This window comes from Anastrepha ludens, chromosome 6, assembly GCF_028408465.1.
Source record: "Anastrepha ludens isolate Willacy chromosome 6, idAnaLude1.1, whole genome shotgun sequence".
Classification (NCBI taxonomy): Eukaryota; Metazoa; Arthropoda; class Insecta; order Diptera; family Tephritidae; genus Anastrepha; species Anastrepha ludens.
The window spans coordinates 124,274,206-124,291,168 of NC_071502.1; the positions used below are offsets into that span (position 1 = coordinate 124,274,206).

The 16,963-nt window shown below is 33.2% G+C and overlaps 1 protein-coding gene across 1 annotated transcript in view; it reads right to left on the bottom strand.

The window, feature by feature from the left end:
- Positions 1-3,220: 3,220 nt before the first annotated feature.
- The window catches only part of LOC128867290 (AF4/FMR2 family member lilli), a 93,248-nt gene continuing 79,505 nt past the window's right edge, over positions 3,221-16,963 (bottom strand). The window contains exons 9-13 of the mRNA XM_054108398.1: positions 10,445-10,625; positions 6,388-6,441; positions 5,602-5,685; positions 5,334-5,482; positions 3,221-5,240 (exon numbers count right to left, since the gene is read on the bottom strand). Of these exons, the coding sequence (XP_053964373.1) occupies positions 5,116-5,240; positions 5,334-5,482; positions 5,602-5,685; positions 6,388-6,441; positions 10,445-10,625 (593 nt within the window). The 3' untranslated portion in view covers positions 3,221-5,115. The remainder of the gene's footprint in view (positions 5,241-5,333; positions 5,483-5,601; positions 5,686-6,387; positions 6,442-10,444; positions 10,626-16,963) is intronic.

The window sequence follows — 16,963 nt, forward strand, 5'->3', positions numbered from 1 at the left end:
TTTCTAAGAAGTTCTTGGATTAAAACTGCTCTTTACTCTCTAGATTACTGTATTGTTGTTGCAGCGACATAAAATTAAATGTTTGGCTAATGCTACTACAGGGTCCGGCACTCGAAGTGTAACCAACTTCAGCCGCTCGCGCAGCTGATGCAAGGACATTAGCTGTCTGTTAGTTGGCTAAATGGTAGTCCAGAGTATTGTTTGCAAAAAAGAAAATCAGTAATGGATTTCAAACGTAATAGTGTGATTGCATTATAGGTATATGACTGGAAAATCACAACCAGCGATTGTTCGTGAGCTCGAGCACCTTAAAGTAAATAAAGTTTTTGTTTATCGCATCATTTCCCGGTTCAATGATTCTGGTAGCATCGCGAAATGTCATTGAGGTGACCATCAAAAGACTGCAACGTCATGGGAAATGGAAAAAGTAAAGAAGTGACTTGAGCATAATCCCTGACGAAGTGTCAATTCAGTGGAGAAAGAACTGAAAACATCTGACCTTAGTATCCGCCGTATACTGAAAAATGATCTCAAAGTCAAGCCTTACGAAATCCAAATGGTGTAAGATCTCACACCAAAGCAGCAACAAGTCAGACTTGAGAGAGGAAAGGCCGAAAGCGGTCAATTTCATAACATTGCGTTTTCTGACGAGAAAATTGTTCAAATTGAGCAATTCGTAAACTCCCAAAATCATAGGGGTTATTTGACCGGCTCTCAAATTCACCATACGCGAATCCGATGGCTTGTTCTCTTTGGGCCATTTTGGAGAGCAAGGGCCGAATTGAAAGATTCACCAGTCTCTAGGCGCTGAAAAAAGCGCTTGTCCGCGAGTAGCCCAAAATACCTGCAAGTCACATTCGGGCAGTTTGCGATTCGTTTCTGGACCGTCTCAAGGCCAGAGTTAAGGCAAAAGGTGGTCATATCGAGCAAAAGTAAATTTATTCTTAATTTTGTATTATTTTCGCACATTTTTTACTTTGAATTGAATGAAAATAATTTTCCAAACTAAATGTATGGCCTTCTCTGCTTTAAAGAAACTCAATTTTTATTTATATTCTTGATTTTGGTTTTTTATTACAATCCATTTAAATAATTTCACGCATACACACGCATTACATTATCAGTTATTATAATGTTAGTATAACTGGGGTCTTCTCTTGAGTTACTGTAGCTACGTACACACCGTACCACAACTACATACTTACTTAGTTGTACTTACATAACTTAATTACAATAATCATATTTTTATTTCTATTTGTCTTTTTCGTTTGTCTAAATTACAAGTATTTATCTAATCGCTACCGTTATTATCTCTTCCATTCGCTTCTCTTACTAACAAATAGTGCGTTTTACTTTAAGGTTTGATTTTTTTGTTTTATTTTTACTATTAATACATAATTTTTTCTTATATTAATACAGTAAATTACGTTGATAGCACATTATGTTTGTCTGTCTGTTTGCCTGTTTTTTATTTATTTTTATTTTTTTATTATGAGTAGTACAGCATATTCGTATTTTTGTAAACCATTTCAACCACTTGCCTATTTTATGCTGCGCTGCTTTAATTGCGTTAATGCTGCTAATAATTTTTTGCTAACTTTTTTCGCCACGTTATGATGAAAATATTCATTGTATGTGTAACTTAAAAGAAATTTAAATAATTCTTCACAACAAATTTCCATTAACTAAGGAGTTGTAATGTTTTGCTAATTAATTTATGAGCTAAGCTTTCCGCTTGTTGAAGCTGTAATGCGTTTCACTTGAAGCTGAAATGCGAGATGGTCATTAGTGAATGAGATTATTTACTGAAGTAAACTAAGATATCTCAAGTTGACCACCGAATTGCATGTACAAATTCTTTTTTATTCTTCGCCTTGCCAGATTTTATTTATTTTGGATTTTTTGTGCTTTTTAATGTTTGAAATATGCTAAGGAAAACTACTTATTTGACAGGACAATTTTTTGGAAAATTTTTGTTTCCTTCATGGAAATGAGCTCATTCTCTAAATACGTAGCAGAGCATAGTACGAATAATCTTGGCTTTAAAATAGAATCAAGCTTAACAAATCATTATTTTTCGCCTCCCTATTAAAATAAGTGAGAATGAAACTAAAAGCCCACTATGTAGAGGTCGGAGTTTAGTTCCGCTGGTGTACGAAAATAAATTTAAGAAAACTATTTTCGAAAATAATTTTTTTTTGTCTCATAACTATTTTCAAACATTGCGCTCAAAAATAGCTCTGGATAGTTTTTTTTTAATTCTTCTCAAAAAAAATTTAAAATTTTAATTCTTTAATTATTTTGAAAAATATCTGAAGTTTTTTTTACTGCAATTTCCAAAAACTATTTTCAATAGATGGTTTTAAAAATTATTTTCTAAACCTACTTTCATAATTTATTTTCTAAAGATAATTTTAGAAATTCTCTTCAAAATCTATTTTCCCCAATTATTATCAAAACTTTTTTTAAATTATTTTGAAATTTATTTTTTGAAATTATTTCCAAATAATTTTCGAAAAAAGTCCCTTTTTACATTTTAAGAAAACATTTCAATTATTATTCAATACATTATTATGAAACTAACTGAGAATACATAGAAGTGGGAGGTTAGTCTCACTAGAATACGAAAATTAATTACAGAGACTATTTTCAAAAATTTGTATTTCTAGTTATTTAAAAATTGTTGTCAGAAATAAGTTTCGAGAATTAGTTCCAAAAATTATTTTCACATTTTTTTTAATTATTTTCAAAAATTATTCCAAAGGTTATTTTTGTAATTTTTTTGAAAAACTATTTTCAGAAGATGATTCTACAAATTAATTTCAAAACCTATTTCATCGAATTATTTTCAAAACTATTTTAGAAGTTTTCCTAAACCTTATTTTTTTTAAATTATGTTCGAAAATATTTTATTTTAATGATGTTTTAGCATGTCATTATACCTTTCTTTGTAACGAAATTAACTGAGAATACACAGAAGTGGGAGTTAGTTCCGCAGCTATACGAAAATTAATTTCAGAACCTATTTTCAAAAATTATTATACAACTATTTTTAAAAATTGCTCTCCAAATGGTCTCGACAATTAATGCCAAAAGTTATTTCCAAAAAGTACTTTTAAATTTTTATAACATTATTTTCAAAAAACTATCTAAAAATTAATTTGATGGCTATTTTTATAAATTATTTTCAAAAGATAATTTTCAAAACCTATTTGCCCAAAATATTTTCAAAAACTACTTCTAAAAATTTTTTTAAATTAGTTTTTGCAAAATTTTTTCTCAAATTATTTTCAAAAGCTTTTTTCAAATACCTTCTACAAAAATCATTTGAAATTTACGGAAAAAATCCAGAACTTCTGCAGGTGACTTTTAATTCCGGCCCGAATATCGGAAAATAAATAATAGCAATAACTGATTTTGTTTTTTGATTTGCTAAACTTTTATTCAAAAGTTATTTGAATTTACCAGGCACAGCCTAGAGTTTCTGAAGGTGACTTTTAATTACATATAACCAAATTATAACAAATAAATAATAGCAGTAATTGAGTTTATTATTTCATTACTAAACCGTTATTGAGCTCACAAAATAAAAATACGAAAACTAAAAAGAAAGGAAATACATTTTTTAAATTATTATCATTTTCAAAAAATATTTGCTAAACTTTTATTCAGAAATTAATTTTAAAAATTGTTCTCAAAAATTGCATATTGAATTGCTTGAAACTTAAATTCAAATCAAACAACAAAGCGACTTCCTTGTTTAAAAGAAGTATTTCTTTTTTAATGTAGTCGGTGTGAAACATTTCATATCCCTTCTTAACTATCGCGTTTCATGGTATATACACACTTACCTAAGCAACTATGCAGCTTACCAAAAGTATCTTAATTAGCACTTATGTATGTATGTTAGTACGCTAGATATTCGTATACAATGCTTAGTTTGGCTAAATGAATTGGCTGCTATTATAGTATAATATTTATTTAACTGCTTCTCAAAGCATACAAATAAACATAAATTGTATTGCATAGTTTGTTTTAAACATACGTATGACACACCATTTACAATGTCCATGGCCTATTTGAGTACCGTTTTAAACACACATTTTTCAGCTTTCTCTTGTTTTACTACCAGTACGGAGACAATGCTAGTTTGCTACTGCACCAGGGTAGGGCAATTCCTCAAATTTCGCCAAGAAATTTTGAATAATTTTACATTTTTAACGCTTTTCTTGCGCTCACCCCCCTGTTCTATTAGCAAACAAGCAATGCCACATTCATATACTTACACTATTTTATTTTTTTTCCGCCTATTTGCAGACACATATTTACATATATGCATGTGTGTGTGTGTGTATTAGAACTAGCATACTGTGATTTATTATTATTATTATTTATTTTATTTTGACTTAAATATTTCCATTGTGGCTATCACATTTCCTATACGCACACAATTTTTACAAGTACACCTCTTAACGTTTTCTTCGTGGCTATATTAAAAATTTATGTTTCACGCATTTCATTCCATTAGTGACAATGTAAGAGGAAATCATGAGACACTATTCTTTGTTAGGGCAAAAGTAGTTTTTATATAAAAAATCTCCTATATATATGTATGTATGTATAATTTTATAAGTGTTTACCTATGCTTCTTTGAACTCATGAGACATTCTCTCCTTATTAATGCAAGTTACGGTCGCTAAATAAATCAACAGCTGGCCATAGACTATTGATTACTGGCGCGCCCAAGTTAATTTTGTACAAACTTATAAATAAATAAGGATTTGTAGCATTCTTCTGCAGCGAGTTAGATGAATTGGCGAAAGTTAGATGAATTTTCTTTCTCATTGTGCGATGACTTTCAAATACACCGCGAAAAATTTTTGAACAAACAATACTTTCCTTAAATGCTTGCAAAGAGCCTTCGAGGAAACTCACTTGTATATAAAATTTTAGTTTAAAACTCTCGTTCACACACAGAATTCTCTCTCTACAAGCGCCTTCCTGCCATCCAAGTGCTTGCTGGCTGAACTAAAATTAGCTACACCTTCTCCAGCAAAGGTTTCTGCTCCACATTTCTCGAAGGAAGTGCTGTATCCTTCTTCCCAGCTCTTCTCCTTACACCATACCTTTGGACATCATGCGCACTGTATTCTTCAGCGCTTGCCGTTTGTTACAAAACCAAATGCGTATTACCTCGCGTTCATAGCCTAATTGGTGCGCCAAACCCGTGATTTCGGTACCTAAGTTGTGAAAGAGCGAGAATTGTTCACATTAGAAACTCCTTGCTTCGCGCAGTAATAATGGAAAATGCCATTTTCGAAATTACCACTCACCCGATGGATGTGTATTGCGCTCGAAATGCGCATTTAACAGCTCCAAAGCTTGTGGCGTGAACGAAGTGCGTCGCTTGCGCTTCTTTGAAGGCTCCACGCCAATATAATCGGTTAGGTGATTCTGCCCAGATTTATAGCGATTCCAGTGACTGCTTCCAGTGAAAAAGCGTGACAAATGGGGAAAGAAAGAGCAAATAAATGAGTTGTTAGTAAAGATCGAGTTCAAGCTTGAGATCGTCGTCGTGTGGAACTTCTTCCATACTCTCACCTCTCTTCGGCCTCCTTCATCCAACGCTCTAAAACTGGTTTTATTTTCTGCGCGCTCTTTGGTGTTATATCCAATTTCTCGAACCTAGATATTCGATTTTTGTTGTTGTTGTTTTGTTTTTTAAAGGATGGAGGAAGTGATTGATTAGAAAATTCATTGCAATTCGGAGTGTTTTGATCAAAGAAAGGCTTTTATACATACATAAATATACTACTATATACTTAGTGCAAGCATTATATGTGTGTGTATGTAAGTATGCGCAAGTAGACTGAAAACGAACTGTGGAAAATTTAAGTGCCAGGACATTGTCAAAAGTGCTAAAAAGGCGAGCAAATAAGTACTTTGATAAAATGTGTTTTCAACGCTGCGAAAATATATTTTATTTAAAATATTTTTTTATTTTTTTTTTTATTTAGTAGTAAACACTTTGGCAATGCCCTGGCCAATATGCAATGATGTGAGAGTATGTAAAAAAATGAAAATGAAATGAGTAGATAAGGAGCAAGCACACTGCTTAAGCAAACTACAGCGCATACTTAGATTTTTATGTAAAATGGTAATGCTGGTATTAGTAATGTCTAAAAACCTATTAACGTATGAAATTTTTGTTAGTGAAAGCTTTAGTTGTTGCTGGCTACATTTTAGTGGTGTTAGTTTGATATTTATATTACAAAAGTTCTTAAGGCATAATTCAATATTTTGTTAGTTAGTTGACAATTACAAAAATGTTTTCTGTTTTGTTTTTGTATTTTCTTAGTGTGTGTTAAGTACTTCTGATTCACGTACATGTTCTGCTGCTGCGACGACAGTTGGGCGGCGTACATCTGTGCGGCGAGTGCACTGTTGTTTTTGTTTTTTGAATTTTATTCGAGTTTTAACATTTTTTGTAGCAGAAAAAAATAGAATAAATAAATTTATTTTACTTTACATGTTTCAGTTTATAGCGTTCCAGTAACTGGACAAAATTTTTCTAGTGTAATCTTAAAGTCAAATTACGCTTGAATGTCCTGGCACAGTAAAAATTCCAAAGAGTTTTCAGAACACAAATTTATGTTTTCTTCTTGGTTATGTAAGAAACTTAACGCTGGTACATATTTTATTAGAAAATTTAGGATACAAAAATATTCTTTTTTATAGGTTATGTCGTCTCTTTCTTCCCGTATATAATTGATATAATACTTCATTTCAGCGGCAGCACCTTTTTTATCGGCGCTTAAACGAATACAAACATTTTATTTATTTATTGCTGAATAATTTTTGTTTTTGCGAAAAATAGTGCGGATTGGAATGATTTTTTTTTAAGTTTTTTGGAATATTTGATGGATGAGCTGAACTCATGATTCTAAGCTGAAGTGATCAGGTTGATCGATAATGTAAATAGAACTGACCTTTAGGAAGTTTCTAAGCAAATCGATCTGAGGGAGTTTGCTATATCTCCTTTCGGACGCCTCCCCAGATGGTGGATAGAGGAACGCTCGGCAGATCGCAATCAATATTGAAATTCATAAGAGGAAGTCGGCCTTGAGCGGACATACTTTTAGAAAACTAATGTAAGAAATACCAGTCTTAGAGTGGATCTCTCAAGGTTACAGGCGCAGAGGACGACCCGAAGGATATTGGCGAGGCAGCCTTCTCTAGGAATTTTCTAATAAAAATCTCACCACGACGCAAGTTAAACAAATAGCCAACGACAGAAGAAAGCGGAAATCATTGACTTTGGTACTTTGCCGAAGCACTGAATATTTGTTACGCGAACCCAAATAATTGTTCCATATTTGGAAAAAATATACGTATTTTGTATTTTGAAACCGATTGGTATTTACAGTTGCTACAAAACTCTATAAAATTTGACAAGTATTTTATATGTCAAAATTTTTTTCATTTTCTAATTTGATATACATTTTTTTCAAGTGCCAAACAGTACTTATATTGAAGAATGATCACACTATCTATCTATTAATAATAATAATAATTTTTTGAAAAAAATGCCTTTTTTTACATGCGGTTTTTACATTGTGCCGGTCTTTATGAAAAAGTTCATAATTTTTAAATAGTTGATTTTTTCCTTTGAAATCTTGAGTTACGTTTATAGTGAAGGCAAATCCACAAGGGCGATATGTATAAAAAAGAGCTAATTTTGCATTATTCGTACAAGCTTGAAAGTAATTGAAAAATGAAAATAAAGGATTTCTACATTAGCCTCGCTGTAATTTCGGAAAAGCAAATTAAACTCAGTCAGAAGAGAAAAGAAAAGCGCTAAAGGACACTTTAAAGTTAGGTATAGTTTAACAGCTCGCTTGCTAAAGCTCATTTTATTGACTACATGAGAAATGAGCTAAAAGATTAAAAATTGTGGGAATATCAGTTGAAATTTATTTGCAATTTGTGAGTTTCAAATACCGGGAATTTCTCTGCGAGATTACTTTACTTTTCCTAGAGGATATTACTTCAACTTTCGAGGATTCATTGATATTATCCGCCCGTGAATTGTGGCGTCATTTGATGTTTTAGAAAAATAAGTAAACCAAACTATTTCGAGGCAATATCGCATGAGGGCGCATGTGAGTCTATCTCCGACTTATTTGCCTTTATTCCAATACAAATAAACACTTCTTGCTCTAATAAAGAAATGAGTAGTAGGTATTACACATATAAGCAACCCGATATGTTGTTAAAACATTACATGTATATTTTCTACTAATTAAGTAACTCAGTAACAAACTCGGGTATTAGTTTTGAGGAATCTTTTTTGTAAGTGAGTGGAGAAAGCTGTTTTTTTACTTCAATTAATTTGATTTTATTTTTCTCATATCTTGCTACACTAATTTTTTGTCATTGAACCGTGCCGCAAGGGATAAAAAATTCAATTTAAAGAATCTAAATTTGGAGGAGAGCTATTTAAATTTTACATATAATTTACATTAGCAAACGAAAAAAAAAAATCTGAAGAATTTTTATATTTGACAGTTTACATTTAGATAAATTCCAAGTGTTTACTTCTGAAACTAGTTTATTTTTTAATAAAAATAAAACACTTAAATTATTCGAAAACCGTGAATTTTGTTTTCCAAAACTCAAGTCTTACTATTTACCTTTACCTAATTTTCCTCTTTTTCAGAGCAATTTTTGAATGCTTTGCCTAAAACAGTGGTCATCTTTTAAGACAAACTAACCATCGAGGCTATTTCCTTTTATTTTTAGAAAACGCATGAAATAACATAGCGCATTGATGATCTGATGAAAATATCACTAGACGCACCACCTTTGGGTGGGCAAAGAAAATAAAGGGGTTCGCAAGCAAAATGGTTTTAAAGGAAGATCATTTTGTATCACCCTTTTGGAGATTTCGTACGGTTTTATAAAGGGTGTTTTTTTTAGAGGTTAGGTTTTCAAGTTGGCACTACTTTTTTCGTAGATGGTCTTTTTGACAGCTGTCACTTGATTTATGCTCAGTTTGGTTTGCCATTTCATAATGAATAGACTTACACCTGAACAACGTTTGCAAATCGTGCAAATTTATTACGCATCGAAGAAAATTTTGTTCAGCGATGAAGCTCACTTTTGGTTGAATGGGTATGTCAATAAGCAAAATTGTCGCATTTGGAGTGAACATAATCCACAAGCCATTGCTGAGACGCCGTTACATCCTCAAAAAGTCACTGTTTGGTGTGCTCTATGGGCAGAGGGAATCATTGGTCCATATTTCTTTAAAAATGAAGCCGACCATAATGTTACAGTCAATGGAGAGCGCTATAGAGCCATGATTAATGACTTTTTCGTCCCTGAATTGGACGATGTTGATGTGGACGAACTTTGGTTCCAACAAGATGGCGCTACAAGCCATACAGCCAACGCAACAATCGATTTATTGAAGGAAACTTTTGGTGAGCGCATTATCTCGCGCCGTGGACCTGTGGCGTGGCCTTCAAGATCGTGCGATATAACACCGCTGGACTATTTCTTGTGGGGCTATGTGAAGTAGCTTGTCTACGCAGATAAGCCCGAGACGATTGACGTCTTGGAAGAGAATATTCGGCGCGTTATTGCTGACATACGGCCCCAATTGCTGCAAAAAGTGGTCGACAATTGGGCCTCTCGGCTGGAGTTTATTCGAGCCAGCCGCGGCGGCCACTTGCCCGAAATAATTTTTAAAACATAATGGCAAACCCTTATCTTTATAATAAAGCTAAATTCTTGGCCATAACATTAAATTATATACGTTTTATTTCATCTTGAAAACCTAACCTCTAAAAAAAACACCCTTTACGATCAGACAATTGCTGTCTGTCGTTTCGGCTTGGTGTTGTTGTATTGAGTTGAAAAATAATAAAACTTGGTATTGCGTATACGACCACGATTTCTCGACCTAATTAGCACAGAAAGCAATTTTTCAGAGAAGGAAGTATCAATAGTAGGAAGATCTGGAGATTTCCATGCGTTTGAAGCGAGCATCATATACATATTTACGACCTACGTATGAATTCCGGTTGCATAGGTATACAACTGGCATATGCAAAATCAGGTGGTAAACGTGGTCTCTTATTTCACGTCCACTGTTTAATCAGAGTTTGAATATTTTCTACCTGTAGTTGAAATTATAACTTGCATTACAAAAAAAGTTTAAATAAAAACAATAAAATTCTTTTAATATTTATAATCTTATTCGAGCAAATGCAATATAACTGACCGAAGTTCTCTTCAAGTAAAAAAATATTGGCTTTAATTTCCGTACCAGTAGTCGGCTACAGGAAGATTCGTTTGTGTGTTCTAAAAACTCTTATCAATTTAAATTTATAGGTTTATCTTTGCTTCGGTTTTTTGATCAAATATTTTCGCATCTCACCTGCATATGGCGCTCTGGCTGTAGGCTGGTCCTTCGGTAACCGACAATGCCTGGCCCACTTGTGTCTGTGTGAGACCCAATGATAGGCGACGCAGCTTAAATGCTTTGGCAAATTCTTTAATCTCATCCAAATCGATGCCTTCAACGACATTTGTGGTCGCCTGATTAATGGTGGGCTCATCTAAAAGGTGAATAGAGGGAAAATTTACGTTACAGAGACTGAAGTGGAATGTTAAATAAAATATTTTAAAATCTATGCTAAGAATAGTTAGAGTAACTAATAAGCTTTTATTTTAAATTTTACAAAAGTACAAAATACAATACGAAATTTTTTATAACTAGGGCTGGCAAGTAATTCAAAATAATAAATATGTTGCAGATATTTACTTATGCGCTTATATCTGTGGACTTTTAGACAAAAGCACTTATCTGACTTTAGTCAGATGCACTTCAGTTTGCGCTTTTGGATCCATTAATCCGGAGTTTAGGAGTTAAACAAATTTCCTATTTTAGTAGAACTTTTACTGTGATGAATTTTTGATATCTTATATGAATAATTAATTAATAGTTGAAATACGCCACTTAAACAAAAAAAAAATTATTGATTGATATGTAGGTAGAAATTGCTAACACATTTAAGCTGTTTTGTCGTTAGTCCACAGATATATTGTTTACATCGATAGCATCACAATAATTGTGCTTAACTTTATTTACCCCTCCTCTTAAAACAACATTTGACTTGACTAAAAGGATAATATTGTTTATGCTCCAAACTAAGTTAAAATTGTGGCGACTTTTAGGCAGGGTGTGGCAATATGAATACGACAGTCGACATCTACGTTAATTTGCAATAATCAGTCGGGACAAATTGAAGCTTAGAGCAGCAGGAGAAGCTGCAACGAATAGCAACGAAAATCTACCTGACGCTCGACAGTTAGCCTTGAGTGCAATTTGCCGCAGGCGAATGAGACTTATAACCCCAAGCATTATAGCAGGCGCAGTAAGCCAATATTTTGCAAAACTCAATATGCCACGATGTAAGCCTGTGTATGAGTGAGGTGCTTTTCTTAGTACCATAGTCAAAGTTTTACGACTTTTAATAGGCGCACTGCGCTTTCCACCTTTTCGGCAGATGTCAAATTGAAGTTGCGAAGTAGCAGCTAATAATCTTTGACGAGAAAGGCTTGCGGATGCTGCTCGAAGTGTTGCAAGGGTAATGTGACATGAGTGAGTGTGCAAACAAAAATCTTCGCGAAACATATGTGTAAGTGTGTAACGCTAAATGGATATGTTTGTAATTGCTGGTTAGCTGTTCGCAAACTCATAAAATATGAATTCTTTTTGGGCTTCAGTCTTCACTTACTGTTCGCTTGTTGTTACTTTATTGCTTTTGTTGCTTATAAATAGTTTTTTTTGGTGTTGTTATCCACACATGCGTGTGTAACTAAGTTTTTCAACGCACTCACTTGCTCTCACTAATGCTGGTGCATGCATGCCTTATAGAATATTCAAGTTTTTAGTCAATCAATGTTTTTCTCACTCTGAAATTGGATTTTCGTTTAAACTTTGTGAGTAGCGGATTTTGTGCGCAGCTTTTCAATTCTAAAGTTTTCAAGGCGGCGAAAATTTGCCGAAATTTGCTAATTAGTGTTACAAAGTTTGTTAAAATAACTGTAATTTGTATATGTTGCCAGGGGAAATGCAGTATTCGATTTTAGGTTTTAATAAACTAAGACTTAAGGGACAGTTTTAGTAAAGTTATGTACTTCAATGCTTTCCTATTAGGTTGATGAAATTTAATAACAACTCCAATTGGAAAAAGTTTTAAGCATTGAGCAACATTTTTTTTTTATATTATTATTTATGTTATAAAATTAGTTAATGAAATAAGCAAGGCCTTTAATAATAACTTCGGATGATACTGAGGTACGCAACTTGGATTCCTTATCTTGGCCGTTTGCTGCGTTCTGGAAACTCTATGAAAAACCCCAATGCTAGCGTTGCGCCATATTACATTTTTATATAACAATAGACGGCCGGCTTAGCCAAATCGGTTGGGTCGTGACTACCAATCGGAAGCGCTCGGGCATAAAATACCCAATGATAGAGCAATTTTTTTCTAATAGCGGTCGCCCCTCGGAGCGCATTTTGGACATGAAAAAGCTCCTCACAAAGAACCAAAGAAAAAATAAGTTTGACAAAATCGTTAGATCTGACAAAGTTTTCTATATAAGTAGAAGCGAACGTAAATCCGCTGAAAGATTAGTAATTGAAGACTTATTATTCCCGCAAATCATAACGAATACCAAAAAAGCGACAAGCATGCCACTTTTTAATCAAGAATTGAGAAATAACAAGTCTTTCATATATCGATATGACTTAAACGTCAAAAGCGGTGTGACTAAGGATCGTCCTCGTGAATTGTACCCGGCCAAGCACTATCAGTTGAGCAGGAATGTTTTATGCCGTTGCAACAACAATAACATTCGACTAAGGCTAATATCTTAAAGCGTTCAAACGTGCACCTTGCACCTTAGACCTTGAAGGCCCGACTATATTAAGTCTAATAGGGTTCACCGACAATCGAAAAGTTATTTTTTAGAATTGTGCTTATTATAGCAACATGGAACCGAATTGATTGAATATTTTGAGTAGAAGTTATTCCAGTGTTACAGATTGACATACCATCGTAATATCTCAGACCAAAGAAGGTACTGGAGAGGTTCAAAAAAATACATCGAGTGAAGGGGCAATTTCCAATGTTACTATATTTTTTTATATACTTATATGTGCTCGTATATTGGGGTAGCCAAAAACAAAAAAAAAAAAATTATTTTCTTCATGCTTTTAATTTCCCCCACAAATGTTCAAAAATGAGCATAAAAGCGACGAGCTATACTAAAAAATAGTAATAAATAATTTTAAGCAATTTTGTTAATACACCCTGACCCCTTCAAATTAAAAAAAAAAAATTTTTAATTAAAAAACCAAAATATTTATCTCTTTTTTTGTTTTGGTATAATTGTTGGACATCTGTGAATATAAATTAAAGGAGGAATTTAAATAATATCGATCTGTACGATTTGTGTCACTTTGTACAAAATTTACGGAAAAGTGCATTTTTGTCATAATAAAATTTCGTCAGTCTGTTTAATTTGCTGTAGTAGGGGCTTTCTCACGACTACGCAGGTGAAGAACTAAACCAGCTCATTACACATTTTCATGTGGGCTCCTAGGAACGACAGGCAACGCTAGGCAAACAAGAAACAAATAACCCCAACTTTGTTAAACGCAATCGAAAGCTCTGGTTATGGAATCAACCAAGAAGAAGAATACTCGAATTGCATGGTTTGTAGTTTGACTGTGGTTAGGTAATTCAAAATTTTAGTATATCATCGAACGCTTCAATTTCCCCTACTAGCAAGTTCTAATAAAAGGGCATTCAAAACATAAATTAGCAACGACGTGAAAAGCAAACACCCATATGCACATATCTAATGAAAAGTCATGTCATGGTTTATGCCTCAAATACGAGAATGTAGTCATACCAGACAAAAAACAACGAAAACGATGAAAAAACAAAAAGAAACGTAACAAACTGGGGAATCATTACAGAAATGCTAGTGTTATGTTGCTACTATATAAAGAATGAAAAGTGGAAACAAAAAGAAAAATCTGCTTAGTAGTTGGAGAGTTTGGTCAGTCAAAATTCAGTAGCACCTCCCCCAATTATCGAGAGTATTTGAATTTTAACCTTTTTTATTGGTCACAAGTGTTGAAAATGAGCAGAGTGCAAACCAGCAAAAATGTGAATGAGAAGGTAGAAAAAGTGACGGCTTTGGCAAAACCCTGTAGTGAAATCTGACTGTGTTAAAAAGGGAATGATTTTGTACAATATATGGAAGATGATGCGCACAGCTCAGTGAAAATAAAAATGAGTAAAAATTAAACCGAATTTTGGGTTACTTGAAACTTGCACTAACATTTCTAACTACAAAGTTTGAAACTTGATAAAAATTTGCTGAATTTTTATAAATTTGGTGCAAAGTTTGAAACTGTGTTATATGAATTTTTTTATAGTGTGAACCATATTTTTATAAAAAAAAAATAAGTGAGCAAATAGAACTTGTGAATATGTGGCGTAGACCTTTTTTGACGCTGACAGTAAGGATCTTTTATCCTTACCACTATAGGACTATACTAACACTAGTCCGCCGTGGGCTGGCAATAGTGCATTTTTAATTGGAAAAAATGCGCTGCATTCATTTTATTGTGGAAATCGTCACATAGTATATAATCGTTCATATGTAACTGTATATTAAATAGTATTTTAACATAATTGTAAAGGTTTAGCTGTCGCAGTCGCATTTTGCATTCCTTTGGCAACAGTCTCGAAGTGGGTAGCATTGAAGTAATGCTTTTTTAGTTACAGTTGCAGTTTTTACTACAGGGATAGATTTTTGTCGGGTGAATTTGCTAATAAATCAGAAATTGGGTGAATATAAAAAATTGGGTATGCATCCAAAAATTGCGCTTATAAAAATGTGTAAGTAACTGTATGTGAAATGTGCTATTCTATGATGCAGATTTTTGGTGCTGCGATATTTGCACGTTTTTAATTCCTGTTTTTTATTGTAAGCGAGGTGGTAAATTTGCCAAAAAAAAAAAACAATAACAACAGTAAAGAGTTCTTACACAACATATGTACATATGTAGTTAGAAAATTAAGCAATCGGCGCTAGTGGAACACCGATTGGGAGTAGTGACGCACATAGAAGGAGGGGAATAGTGCAGGGGCATTGCTAAGGTGTGGTGGTAATTTATGAGTTCCAAATATGCATTTATGTATGATTGCATACCAAGTATATGCTCTCCGTGTATGTGCAGGAAAATTCGCTGCAAAAGTGCAAATATCTACTCATCTATGCATGCAAAGAATGCATGTGAGTGTGCGCAATGTATGAATGTAGCTATGCAAAGAATTTGCTTTTAATTGGATCAATAATTGGATACTTTTTGCTGATTTTTTTGCCAATTAATGGTGAATATTTCAGTACATCACTGCTTACTCATACTTTTTTTTTACTAATATAATATAGTTAAGAGTAAAATGAGTTGATTGGTGAATTGAAGTGACATGAAAGGAAAAAAGGTCTTAATTTGGTATAGCAACACATAAGAAATGATGCTATATCTTTGTTAGATATGAAATGACGAAATTATAAAATAAATCATGAGGAGAGGAGAATAAATCGTTGTATGTGGTTTCAGATAAAAACACCAAGTGTATACTTATGAAACAGAAATATGGAGGGAGATGGCGATATCTACAGGTGCATAAGTTTTGGAAACTTTTATATTTTTGACATCTGCTAATAAAATTCAATTCAATACAATATAAGACTTTTCCAGTATTAACTATGCGGAACATTGTGACCGACAATGACAATATTTGCTTGCCAGAAAAATTGAAAAAATAATAACCCTATTTATCAAAAAAAAAAAAAGAAAACAGCTAAGAAAGCTATATATATGAGAAAATATTCGAATCTCGAAAACTTATGGTGATACATTTTATGAATTTTAACTCTTCTGTGAGATGCTTATACAACATAAAATATAAATCCTTTCTGCACGCTTCAGCGAATTACTGGTGGTGGAAAGAAGTTATATTTTAAGAATCCCAAAATTAAGCAGGTCGTATGTTTGTCCTGGTTCACCCGTCTCATTAGTGCAAACTTTGACAAAATTAACTTCACAGGGTTTATCTAATCTAATCGAATTGAATCGAGTTTACTTCAAAAATGCACAGATGCATATCAAAAGAGGAAGCAATAACGGATTATAGATGAGAACAATCATCAAAACGAGCAAAATGTGTCAAGCAAATGATAGAGGCGCTTCTGGTTTGCTCAGCAGACTTGGATTCATCTGAATACCAGTTGCTTTCATCAGTGGAATAACTATTTGCAGGTTCCACTTCATTTCATAGAAAAACGTAAACAAAAATTGTTCAAAGAATTGTTCGGGACAAAGTAAAAGCAACTTTTGCAATGAGGTACCTACAGTTTTATACTGCCTTTGAATGGCAAATGGTTTTAAGGGCAGAAATACACTTAGCAACAAACCTGCTATTGACTGCGTTTAGAAAAGCTTCTCCTAACGTTTGATGTCTACTGTGATAGATATATGATAGAACCCGAGGAAACCGAATGATAGTCATGCATAGACTCATTCGGCTATGGCGACTTCTTTAAATAATTGGGTAAAATATTTTCTATCACTGAAAATAATGATAAAAAATGTGTATTCTTTCATAGGTATAAACTTGCCAATTTCACTAACTATGCGTGTTGATTCAAATTAAAAAAAAAAGAAACCAAATAAAAAAAAAGGGTAGGTATTCTGAAGAAGTTTAACTATGCGTGCAAAACGCAGCAAGCAACTTAAGTATCGCCGAATGTTTTGTTTTAAATTAAATTTTCCTGTAATGCAGAGCAAAAGCTGCGTTTCGCCAAA